This window comes from Amblyraja radiata, chromosome 8 (genome assembly GCF_010909765.2).
Source record: "Amblyraja radiata isolate CabotCenter1 chromosome 8, sAmbRad1.1.pri, whole genome shotgun sequence".
NCBI lineage: Eukaryota > Metazoa > Chordata > Chondrichthyes > Rajiformes > Rajidae > Amblyraja > Amblyraja radiata.
In genome coordinates, this window is record NC_045963.1 from 78,312,665 (window position 1) to 78,326,075 (window position 13,411).

The 13,411-nt window shown below is 43.6% G+C and overlaps 1 protein-coding gene across 2 annotated transcripts in view; it reads right to left on the reverse strand.

Annotated features, from left to right (window-relative positions):
- Positions 1–13,411, reverse strand: part of kif16b (kinesin family member 16B) — a 122,871-nt gene that overhangs the window by 14,591 nt on the left and 94,869 nt on the right. For both annotated transcript variants that reach the window (XM_033026286.1, XM_033026287.1), the window contains 2 exons: positions 11,617–11,739; positions 6,343–6,432 (listed from right to left, as the gene is read on the reverse strand). In XM_033026286.1, coding sequence (XP_032882177.1) covers positions 6,343–6,432; positions 11,617–11,739 — 213 coding nt within the window. The remainder of the gene's footprint in view (positions 1–6,342; positions 6,433–11,616; positions 11,740–13,411) is intronic.

A 13,411-nucleotide genomic window follows, 5' to 3' on the forward strand; every position in this document is an offset into this window, starting at 1 on the left:
GTGATGAAGTGCTTTGAGAGGTTGATCATGGAGCAAATCAACTCCTACATCGACAAAAACCTGGACCCACTGCAGTTCGCGTACCGCCACAACAGATCAACGGTGGATGCGATCTCGCTGGCCCTCCACTCCGCACTGGACCACTTGGACAACAAAAACTCATATGTCAGGCTGTTATTCATTGATTACAGCTCGGCATTTAACACAATCATCCCCTCCAAACTGGTTACCAAACTCGCAGAACTGGGTCTCTGCGCATCCCTCTGCAACTGGATCCTCGACTTCCTCGTCCACAGACCACAGTCTGTTCGTATTGGTGGAAATGTGTCAGCCTCAATAACAATCAGCACGGGAGCACCTCAAGGCTGCGTGCTCAGCCCCCTGCTGTACTCACTCTATACCCATGACTGCGTAGCGAACCACAGTGCGAACTCCATCATCAAGTTCGCTGACGACACCACTATTGTGGGGCGTATCACTGATGGGGATGAGTCAGAGTACAGAAGAGAGATCGAGCAACTGTCCATATGGTGCCAGCGCAATAACCTGGCCCTCAACACCAGCAAAACCAAGGAACTGATTGTGGACTTTGGAAGGAGTAGGAGGGGGACCCACAGCCCCATTTATATCAACGGGTCGATGGTTGAAAGGGTCAAGAGCTTCAAATTCCTGGGCGTGCACATCTCTGAAGATCTTTCCTGGTCCGAGAACACTAATGCAATCATCAAAAAAGCACATCAGCGCCTCTACTTCCTGAGAAGATTACGGAGAGTCGGATTGTCAAGGAAGACTCTCTCTAATTTCTACAGGTGCACAGTCGAGAGCATGCTGACCGGTTGCATCGTGGCTTGGTTCGGCAATTTGAGCGCCCTGGAAAGGAAAAGACTACAAAAAGTAGTAAACACTGCCCAGTCCATCATCGGCTCTGACCTTCCTTCCATCGAGGGGATCTATCGCAGTCGCTGCCTCAAAAAGGCTGGCAGTATCATGAAAGACCCACACCATCCGGGCCACACACTCATCTCCCTGCTACCTTCAGGTAGAAGGTACAGGAGCCTGAAGACTGCAACAACCAGGTTCAGGAATAGTTACTTCCCCTCAGCCATCAGGCTATTAAACCTGGCTCGGACAAAACTCTGATTATTACCAACCACTTTCTGTTATTTGCACTATCAGTTTATTTATTCATGTGTGTATATATTTATATCATGGTATATGGACACATTTATCTGTTTTGTAGTAAATGCCTACTATTTTCTGTGTGCTTAAGCAAAGCAAGAATTTCATTGTCCTATACAGGGACACATGACAATAAACTAACTTGAACTTGAACTTGAACTACACATCTTTGGAATGAGGGAGGAAACCGAAGCACTCAGAGGAAAGTCACACGGTCACGGGGAGAACATGCAAACTCCATACAGACAGCACACGTGGTCAAGATCGAACCCGGGTCTCTTGCGCTGTGAGGCAGCAACTCTACCGCTGCAGCACTGTTGCCCTAATTTGACATCAATCTGAACTGTAAAACAAAATCCTTGTTTTTCACTTACTAGGCTTTGTCCCAAATCCCACTTCTCCCTCCCAGAGTCCTGTCAATCTGAAGGAGGTTCCAATCAGAAACAACGCCTGTCCATTCCCTCCACAAATGCTGCCTGACCCACTGAGCTCCCCCAACACTGTGTTTTTGTTCAAGATTCCAGCATCTGCAGTTCCCACCGTCGCTAAGTCGAGGTTCTATTTTTAAGGAGTCTAAACAGAAGGCACACCTGTAGATGTGCTAATGAAAACTCTGGATTTAAATCAACTGACAACTTTGCCAACTTGTATAATTGACCCAGTCAGCTTTGCCCTATGTTTTTTTTAAAGAAATGTAGACACCTGTAGGTACAGCAGGATGCATCTTTCAGATTAACCAGTGGTGAGCAAGTACACAAAGCTATACTGTACAGAATAAACAACCTCAGCATTGTCTGAAGAACGGTCTCAACCCGAAATGTCACCCATTCCTTCTCTCCAGAGATGCTGCCTCTCCAGCTACTCCAGAATTCTGTGGCTATCTTGCTCCGATGTTTCAATTTTATGAAATGTGAATTAATTGCAACTGCAACAATGGCCTTATATTCTAATGCACACCATTCCATTAATGGCCCCTATGATTCATAGTAATTATCCAGGGTACCTCACTGATGGGCAGGCAATTTAAGGGATCCACGTCTATATTGCTTTGGGATGTGCACCTGTTGCCAATTTAGATATTTGAAAAAGGGCAATGCGGCATCAGTGGAGAATGCAAGACAAAAGGCCTTTGATGCAAGCACAATATACTCATTATTAAGCATTCACTGTGCGTGTAATAGCTGCGGCCCCTCCACAAGTTAAACTAAGTTATTTAAATTAATGATCTGAATTGTGATGGGTTGTCGCTATGGCCCAAGGGACCCGAGCTATAGGGGGAGGTTGGGCAGACTATTCCTTGCAGCGCAGATGGTTGAGGGATGATCTTTAGCGGTGTATAAGATCACGAGGTGAATAGACAGTGTCAACACACAGAGTCTTTTATCCAGAGTTGAGGAAATCAAGAACCTGAGGACATAGGTTTAAGGTGAGAGGGGGAAGATTTAATAGGAACCAGAGGGGCATTTTTTTTGGTATATAGGGCGAGCTGCCAGAGGAGGTGGTTTAGGTAGGTACAACAATAACATTCAAAAGGCTTGGCTAGGAAAGGCTTGGAGGGGTATGGGTGCTACAAGTCAGAGGGTGGTGAATCTGTGGAATGCTTTGCCACAGAAGGCTGTCGAGGCCAAGTCAGTGGATATATTTAAGGCAGAGATAGACAGATTCTTGATTAGTACAGGTGTCAGGGGTTATGGGGAGAAGGTAGGAGAATGGGGTTAGGAGGGCGAGATACATCAGCCATGATTGAATGGCAGAGTAGACTTGATGGGCCGAATGGCCTAATACTGCTCCCATTTCTTGTGATCTATAAATTGACTGCTCCGTCTCCCTGACATGGCCCAGTGCTTTCTTGTGCTGAACGGCCTGTCCCACTTAAGCGATTTTTTCTGCGACTTGCCAGCACCCGTCATAGTCGCAGCAGGTCGTCGAAAATTTTCAACATGTTGAAAATCCAGCGGCAACCTGCTGCGACTCTGACGGGTGCCGGCAAGTCACCGAAGAAATCGCCTAAGTGGGACAGGCCCTTTAGAAGATCAAGAAGTGGATCATTAATCTCATAAAGCACCACATCTACAGTATCTAAAATCATTCATGGGGGCAAGATCAGGAGTTGCCCAATGATTTTGCTTTTATGACCCGAGATGAGGGTTGCTTTCTGTTTTGCTTTTCTGACTTCCTGGTTAAGCTGAAACAATAATTCAAATATATTGTCGCACGCACGAGTAGAGGGAGGTTCAGCTACAATGAAAAATCTGGCTTGTGGCAGCATTATGGGCACATAAACTTGTAATCTATAATAATAAATGTGACTTCTGACACCACTTTTCATTAATTGTGCATATCCCTTTAACTATTATCTCATCAGAACATGTAATATCTCCTCATTAAAGTTGTGCCATTGCAAGGTCAAATCCGTGCCTGTGGTCTATGCTAATAATTCTCATCATCCAACCCCTGCTAAACGGGCCCAGACATTTCAATGTGTCAGCTCAGGTCACCTAAATTTTCATAGCGTGAATTTTGCTCATCCTCCAGAATAGTTAGATCAACAGAGGACACACTATTAACATTATAAAATGTTGCCAACTCATTTACATTAATTAATGAATACAATTCAGCGAGTTAATTAGTGCTTTCCGTGCGAATCTTGCACTGTGTACCCACACTGATCAGTCATCCGAGGAATGTTAACATTTTAAAGGATTAATTTAAATGTAAAGAGCAGAGACAATGGTTCCACATCACCAACAATATGGAGCGGAGGGAATTGCGGTTGCAAGACTACCAATAACCTCTCAAGTTACAGATAAATGGTTTAGGTTCATTATTGTCACGTGTACCAATGTACAGTGAAAAGCTTGGTTTTGCGTGCAATCCAATCAAAAGCAGATAATAATATACATAAATATAATCAAGTACAACAGGTAGAGCAAAGGGGAAGATACAGAGTATAGAATATAGTTCTCAGCATTGTAGCGCATCAGTTCCAGAGACAAAGTCCAATGTCTGCAGTGAGGTAGAGGTGAATCGAACAGTACCCTAGCTTATGGAGGCCTGATAACAGAGGGGAAGAAATTGTTCCCGAGCCTGGTGGTCTGTGCTTTCAAACTTCTGCATCTTCTACCCGACACTAGAGGGGAGAAGGAGGAATTACTGGGGTGGGACAAGTCTTTGATTATATTGGCTGCTTTCCCGAGGCAGCCTGAAGTGTCGATGGAGTCAATGCTGGGCAGCACGGGTCGGTGTGATGGACTGGGCTACATCCACTACTCTCTGCAATTGCCTAGTCTTGGGCAGAGCTGTTCCCAATGGACGAAAGATGTGGGACATTAACTTGAGGTTAAAAAGACACATTCAACTGTTAATATCTTCAGTGAGCAAAATCAACCTTCAATGATTTAGTGTGAAATCTGAGTAGGATTGTTCACTTGGTTACAGCTAGATAGACCGCAACAGGACTTAGAAGTGTACATGAAGACACAAAATAGCATTTGTCATCCAAATCCCCCCCTCTTCATGGAATGAAAACTACGCATTGAAAATATATCAAGATTTGTTATTAAAGAGTGTTTTTAAACTGTGGCCTCCTTTTGTTTTGAAGCAATAGATATGATATAGAGATTAAAATAGGCTGATGTTTGTGGTAAATCACCAATGCCTTGAAACATCCTGAAAATGTTGGAGTTGAACTGATATTATTTGATGGCTGTTCAAACATATTACTCTGCTGAAATCTGCGTTCTGAGCACAGATTTGGTGTCTTCACACTATTAATGTGTAATAAAATTATTCATGTTCTTCCTTCATCGCAACTTTCTATCTAGGTTATTTGAATAAATTGAGATTCCTCTCCATCTATTCCATTATAATTTTATGTGCTATATATCAAGAACAAATATACAAGCAACCGATGAAAAGCACAATTGCTATAAATTCTGACAGCTAATTACTGGGGGAACATCAGTGGGTCAGGCAGCGTGTGCAGAGGGAATAGACATCTGTGGAGAAATTGTCCATTCCCTCAACAGATGCTGCCTGACCCACCGATTTCCTCCAGCACTTTGCGTTTTTCTCAAGATTCCAGCATCTGCAGTTCCCGTATCTCTCCGATAGTTTCGTTTAGAGATACGGCGAGGAAACAGGCCCTTCGGCCCACCGAGTCTGCGCAGACCTAATGATTCCTGCATATTATCCTGCACACACTCTAGGGACAATTTTACAGCCAATTAACCTGCAAACCTGTACGTCTTTGGAGTGTGGGAGGAAACCGGAGCACCCGAAAACTCATGCGGTCACAGGGAGAATGTACAAACACCGTACAGCCAGCACCCGTAGTCAGGATCGAACCCAGGATCTCTGGCGCTGTAAGGCAGCAATTCTACCGCTGAGCCACCGTGCCGTCACAGTGTGTCTACCTGGGCCAATTAAGTATCTGTTTATTTCTGATTTAATCTTTACAGTGCTTGATGATCCTTTACCATGGTCATGTACTAACGTTTTCATTGTATGCCTTATTTATATACCACGATTAACATTCAAATGTTCAAACCTTTTCTTTATGCCGCAATGAATGTTAAGTTCATTGTACGGCAATGAAAAGTTTGTACGTTCTACCTGTGGCCGCTTGAGTTTTCCCCGGGTGCTCCAGTTTCATCCCACACTCGATTGACTTACAGGTGTGTAGGTTAATTGGCTTTGGTAGAGATTGTAAATTGTCCCTAGTATGTAGGATGGTGTTAGTGTACGTGGATCACCGGTTGGCGTGGACTCGGTGGGCTGAAGGGCCCGTTTCCGTGCTGCGTCTCTAAACTAAACACTGCTGTAGTAACTGAGCGGGTCAGGCAGCTTCTCTGGAGAACATGAATAGGTGCCAATTCGAGTAAGGTTTCGGGTCCCGACCTGAAGCATCACCTATCCAAGTTCTCCACAGATGCTGATTGACCCGTTGGGTTACTCCAGCACTTTGTGTCTTTTCTTTTGGTCACGTAGCTGCCTTTGGTCTCCACCCCCTCACCCCACCCACTACACTGATCTTGAGGCCCGGCCTGCTTCTGTGTCTGTCCCCAGCATCCACTATTGTTCCACGGTATTATCAAAATTGTGAAATTTGTACACCACGAGAACATTCATTGGATAGTCTTGAATTTTAAAATTCCGCCTTACTTCTGGATATTTGATCTTCATCGTTCTGTGCAGTTCTCGGAAACGACTGTAGCGTCTAAACACTGTCCAAGTCTCATCCAAAATGGTTATCTAGCAGAACACAAATGATTCAGTGATTCAATGATACTTAATTGTCACATGTACCTAGGCACAGTGAAATGCTTTGCTTGCAAAACCAAATAGCAGACTTCACCTGGGCAGTACACAAGGGTCACCACATTTCTGACAAAGATACAAAAGTTCAACAAACAATCCCATCTACTGCCTGACACCGCACGTGGCAGCAACATTCCCCCCTCCCGCTTGTCCCCTCCATTCGTTCTTGCAGCCCTCCCCACCAGCCGGGAATTATTTATTCATGCAGAATAAAATTATTTGACTGCATGGCCCAAATAAATGCAAAATGATTTTCAGATATTCTGCCAAAATCTGGTGTAAATATAAAATATATAAAACAGAGCTGAATTTTCTAATGGCCGAGAATATACGATACGATAAAACTTTAGTCATCCCCGGAGGGAAAGTGTTCTGCCGACAGTCACAACATGCAAGCTACACAAAAACTTGAAGTTAAAAGTGAAAACAAAAAGAAAAAGACAAGCGACTGTTGGCTGGCTGCCGTGTGCACAGCGCCTTCACCGGAACAAACCAACACAGACTTATCCCCTGGGCTGAGGGTTCTATCGCCCCCCCCCCCCCCCCACCACACCGGGTCCCCCTTTGTTCTCCCACCATCCCTCACAGCGGTCCCATCGCTCCTGGTATGGCATGAATAATTGTGTGGGAACTACCAAGGCATGGGTAAAGCAAAGCAACTCTTTAGTTGGGTCCAGAAGCAACTCTTCTGAGAGAATGGAGCAGCTGGGCTTGTACACTCTGGAGTTTAGAAGGATGAGAGGGTATCTCATTGAAACATAAGATTGTTAAGGGCTTGGACACACTGGTGGCAGGAAACATGTTCCCGATGTTGGGGAAGTCCAGAACCAGAGGCCACAGTTTAAATATAAGGAGTAAGCCATTTAGAACGGAGTCGAGGAAACACTTTTTCTCACAGAGAGTGGTGAGTCTGTGGAATTCTCTGCCTCAGAGGGCGGTGGAGGCAGGTTATCTGCATGCTTTCAAGAGAGAGCTAGATAGGGCTCTTAAAAATAGCGGAGTCAGGGGATATGGCGACAAGGCAGGAATGGGGTACTGATTGGGGATGATCAGCCATGATCAAATTGAATGGCAGTGCTGGCTCGAAGGGCCGAATGGCCTACTCCTGCACCTTTTGTCTATTCACACTGGTCAATGTCCAGCCACGATGGCTTAATGGTTAAGTTATTGGATAAGTTGCAGAGACAAAGCCAGAGACCTTAAATTACACCATGGCAACAGTGGAATGAAAACACCCTAAATAAATATGGAATTAACAGCTAGTTTACTGTCACGTGTACTGAGGTACAGTGAAAAGCCTTTGTTGTGTGCTAACCCAGTCTGTGGAAAGACAATACGTGATTACAATTGAGCCGTACACAGTGTACAGATACACGATGAAGGGAATAACGTGAATAATGTTTAGTGCAAGATAAAGCCAGTAAAATCTGATCAAAGATAGTCCGTGAGACTCAAAGCTATTGACAAAATAGTCACTGTGCATAAAGCTTTCCCAGCCCGACTACATCAGCTAATTTCTATTTCCACATTGATCCTAAAGTTTACAGAAATATTTTACCAGCCTCAAGTGTTGACCTGAAATCCCCCAACCAGAATATTGCAATCTGTGAGGCACAAAAATAACGTACACACATATACACTGGATGAAAGTGCATCAAGGGGTTGAAGACTCAAATTCTTTAAGAGGAATTGCTAGCAATGCATTCTGTCAGCGATGCAAAGATAGCCTCACATTATAGTTTTTTTTACGTTCAACAAGTCTCTTGGTACCCGACTGATAATCTGTTCTGGCTTTCCTTACAAGCTCCATATGCATCTGCATTAGCCAGTGCCAGTGGTATTTCCTCATTATAAAAAAGGTATTTCTGGAGGCTGCCGATTCATCTGATCAGCTGTGTTTTTAGTTTAGTTTAGTTTAAAGATACTGCACGGAAACAGTCCACACCGACCAGCAATTCCTGCACATTAACGCTATGCTACACACTTTAGGGACAATTTCTAATCGTGTATGAAGGTAGACCAATCTCCAGGGCCTGATCAGATATATCCGAGGACATTGTTGGAAACTAGGGGAAATTGCTGGAGCCCTGGTTGAAATTTACGAGTCGGCATTAAATACAGGAGAGGTGACGGAAGAAAAGTAGCAAATGTTGTGCCTCTATTCAAGAAGGGCTGCAGGGAAAATGCTGGGAACTATAGGCCAGTGAGTTTAACAGCAGTTGGAAAGTTACTAGAAGGTGTTCTGAGGGATAGGATATACACATGGTCTGATTAGGGATAATCAGCATGAGATTGTATGTGGGAGGTCGTGTCTCATAAATCTAATTTGAGTTTTTAGAAGACGTGACCAAAAATGTTGACGAGGGCAGAGTTGTAGATGTTGTACATATGGACTTCAGCAAAGCATTCGACAAGGTTCCACATGGTAGGCTGCTCGAGAAGGTTAGATTGCATGGGATCCAAGGAGATAGCTGAATGGATAGAAAATTAGCTTCATGGAAGGAAGCAGAGGGTGATGGTGGAAGGTTGCTTCTCGGGCTGGAGGCCTGTGACTAGTGGTGTGCCTCAGGGTTCGGTGCTGGGCTCGTTACTATTTGTCATCTATATCAATGATTTGGATGAGAACATACAGGACAAGATTAGCAAGTTTCCAGATGATACAAAAGTGGATGGGCTTGCAGATGATGAAGATGGTTGTGAACGATTGCAGCAGGATCTGGATCGATTGGCCAGGTGGGCTGAGGAATGGTTGATGGAATGTAATACAGAGAAATGTGAGGTGTTGGATTTTGGGAAGTCTAACATGGGCAGGACCAACACAGTGAACGTATAGGGGTCTGGGGAGTGTTGTAGAGCAGAGGGGTGGTTTCTTGAAGGTGGAGCCGCAGGTAGATAGGGTGGTCAGAAAGGCATTTGGCACATTGGCCTTCATCAGTCAGCGGATTGAGTATAGAAGTTGGGAGGTCATGTAGCAGTTGAGGCTCCATTTAGAGTAATGTGTTCAGTTCTGGGCACCATGTTATAGGAAATATGTTGTCAAGCTGGAAAGGGTACAGAGAAGATTTACAAGAATGTTGTCTGGGCTAGAGGGTCTGAGCTATAGGGAGAGGTTGAGTAAGCTGGGACTATATTCCTTGGAGCGTCGGAAGACGAGGGGTTATCTTATTGAGGTGTATAAAGTCATGAGAGGAATAGATTGGGTAGATGCACAGTCTCTTGCCCAGAGTAGGTGAATTGAGGACCAGAGGACATAGGTTTAAGGTGAAGGGGAAAATATTTAATATGAATCTGAGGGGTAACTTTTTCTCACAAAGGGTGGTGGGTGTATGGAACAAGCTGCCAGAGGAGGCAGTTGAGACAGGGATTATCCCAACATTTAAGAAACAGTTGGACAGGGACATGGATAGGACAGGCTCGGAGGGATATGGACCAAACGCAGGCAGGTGGGACCAGTGTAGCTGGGACATGTTGGCCGGTGTGGGCAAGTTGGGCCGAAGGGCCTGTTTCCACACTGCATCACTCTATGACAATTATGCCAAGCCAATTAACCTACAAACCTGTATGTCTTTGGAGAGTGGGAGGAATCCGGAGAGAACCCGCACAGGTCACGGGGAGAACTACAAACTCCATACAGACAAGCACCTGTAATCAGGATCAGATCTGGGTCTCCTGCGCTGTGAGGCAGCAACTCTACCGCAGCGCCACCGTGCCACCCATTTTCTTTCCTTCCTGCCATCAATTCTAATCAGATTAGAATCTCTAACTTCTCCTAATCAAAGGAAATACACTCCCATATTTTCAGTTTCACTGGATTTACATGAAAATTACAATCTTTGGAGATAATATCCTTTATATTAAAATGTGCCTTCCTTTGTAATGATATTCCATATCTGTCATCCACGGCTCTCTATCAATTTAAAATCACCTTCAGAATATGTGAGTTTTGGTTGTATTAATATAATTTGCAGTTCAATAAAAGACTACTCATCTTAATGGATACGCCAGTCCTTAATGATTTGCATAACTTATTGTAATGCTGAATATAGTCTGGGCTGATGAAATTACAATTCCTGTGTGGAAATATTTTTTTTTCTTAAAGCTTTATGATTCAGAATGATTGATTCTGAATGCTTCATTATTTCCATGGAGTCAGAAAGTCAAGAACGTACAGAATGAAAACAGGCCCTTCGGCCCACCTGATCCATGCCGGTCAGCTTGGCATGTGGAGCTAGTCCCATTTGTTTACATTTAGCCCATAGCCCTCTAAATCCTTCCCAACCACATACATGTCTAAATGTATTTTAAAAATCATAAGAATTATATTTTTTAGGGTTCATTTTAACTTCAAGTAATCCTTGCATTCCCTCTCTCTCCATCGTTCACCCACCCAAGTCGTTCAGCTTCAAAGTCGTCTTGTTGAGTCTCATAGTCTGTACTCGTTCTCACCTGGCACACAGCTAACAATGGCCTGTTTCTTTATCATCATTACTTTTTTGCATATCTTTCATTCATTTGATCTATATCTCTCTACATCACGGTCGATATCTCTTGTTTCCCTTTCCCCTGATTATCCTACACATTATATTGTTCATTATATCTCAGGACTATGTAGAGTGAAAAAGGTTGCCGCTGATGTCCATCCTAAATCTCACCCCCCTCACCTTAACCCTATGCCCTTTTAGAATTCTCTACCCTGGGGAAAAGAATGTACTTTAGGAAAGGAAATTAACTTACAGAATAATGGAAGGCATAGATAGAGTGGATGTGGAACACACGTTTCCACTGATGGGAGAGTCTAAGAGCAGAGGTCGTAGCTTCAGAATTAAAGGGCGCTCTTTTAAAAGGAGGCGAGGAGGAACTTCTTTAGTCAAAGGGTAGTTAATCTATGGAACTCATTGCCACAGGAGGCTGTGGAGGCCAAATCAGTGGATATTTTTAAGGCAGAGATAGACAAATTCTTGATTAGAACGGGTGTCAAGGGTTATGGGGAGAAGGCAGGAGAATGGGATTAGGAGGCAGAGATCAGCCATGATCGAATGATGGAGTAGACTCGATGGGTCAAATGGCTTGATTCTACTCCCATCACTTGTGAACTTGTGAAATAAGGGCAACACTCACCTTCACCTCAAACTCGTAGTGCTCATCCTTCCCTTGTCCACGCAAGACGTAACGGGATATACTAATTTTAATCGGATCCTTGAGGTTGTTTGGGCCAATCTCCAGTGATCGAGAGAACAAGCGCTGCCAAAGCAAAAAAAAAAAATCACAGGAAATCTTAAATTATCAAAGAGAAACTGTGAATGCACGAACAATTAAAGTATATAATGAAATATTGAAGTATGAAATATTAAAGCATACTGAGAACATATTTCAAAAGGGAGAGTAAATACAGTTCGTTAATACAAAATGTCAAGTCAAGAGCATTTTATTGTCATATGTCCCAGACAGAACAATGAAATTCTTACTTGCTGCAGCACAACAGAATATGTAAACATAGTACACTGTAAACAATATGATAAACGAGAGAAAAAAGTTCAGCGTGTATATATACACACACATACACATTACAGACTTATCAAAAGAAACGTTAACTTCTCACTGCTTAATAAAATCTTATCACCGTGTCTCTAAACCATTGAGATTCAAGTGAAGGAAATACAAAGGAAAGTGTTTAAAGGAGGTTAGCGTGCAGAATGTTCCTGTATGCACCATTCAAGCCGATAAAACTTAACAGAAAAGGAAACAGGATGGTTGTCAAGAGGTTTTAAAATAGATGCATTTTCTTAAAATGCTCACCAATCTGAGCAAACTGACAGACAAACTACACCAGTACAACTGATGTATGGCATATGTAATTTATTTCAAATTCCTTTTAATTTAAGAGCTGGAGCAGTGTTCCATCCCCAGGTTCTCAGTGATTGATTGCTTTCTCAAATGCCAGCAGCTCCTGGCAGCCTAATTGCATTTGAGCATGGCACTCGGAGCCGCAGAACATTAGCAAACATCTAGAGGTTCCGATAATTCAGCAAATATCTAGAGGATCTTCCAAGTTCCAAGCTTGCATCGGTTAATTTAAAATGCATCAAGCGAGGTACACGAGGGAGAAAAAAAACTGGCTTTTTGTAATTCTTTAGAACCATTGACAAAGCCAGCATGGTTGCAAGACTGTGGCGACTCTTTGCGTGCTCTGCCCAGAGAGGGATCTATACTGTCTTAGTTAGAGGCACAGCGTGGAAACAGGCCCTTCGGCCCACTGAGTCTGTGCCGACCAGTGATAATACACTTACTTGTTTTATCCTACACATTAGGGACAATTTACAGAAGCCAATTGACCTACAAACCTGTATGTCTTTGCAGTGCGGGAGGAAACTGGAGCACCTGGAGAAGACCCACAGGGAGAACGTATAAACTCCTTACAAACAGCACCCGTAGTCAGGATCGAACCCGTGTCTCTGGCGCTGTAAGGCAGCAACTCTACCGATGTGCTACTCTGTCACACGATACTGTTTTAAATCTCCTTTCTATCTGTTACACCTAAGTTTGACAGTTGTATTTATGTATAATAATAATAATAATAAATTTTATTTATGGGCGCCTTTCAAGAGTCTCAAGGACACCTTACAAAAATTTAGCAGGTAGAGGAAAAACATGTAAGGGGAATGAAATAAATAGTAGAGACATGACTAGTACACAAAGTAAAGACAGAATTCAATACAAAACACAATATTAGGCAATTAATGCACAGATGAAAAGGGAGGGGGACGTGGGGCTAAGGATAGGCAGAGGTGAAGAGATGGGTCTTGAGGCGGGACTGGAAGATGGTGAGGGACACAGAATTGCGGATCAGTTGGGGGAGGGAGTTTCAGAGCCTGGGAGCTGGAGAAGGCTCTGTCCCCAAAACTGCGGAGGTTGG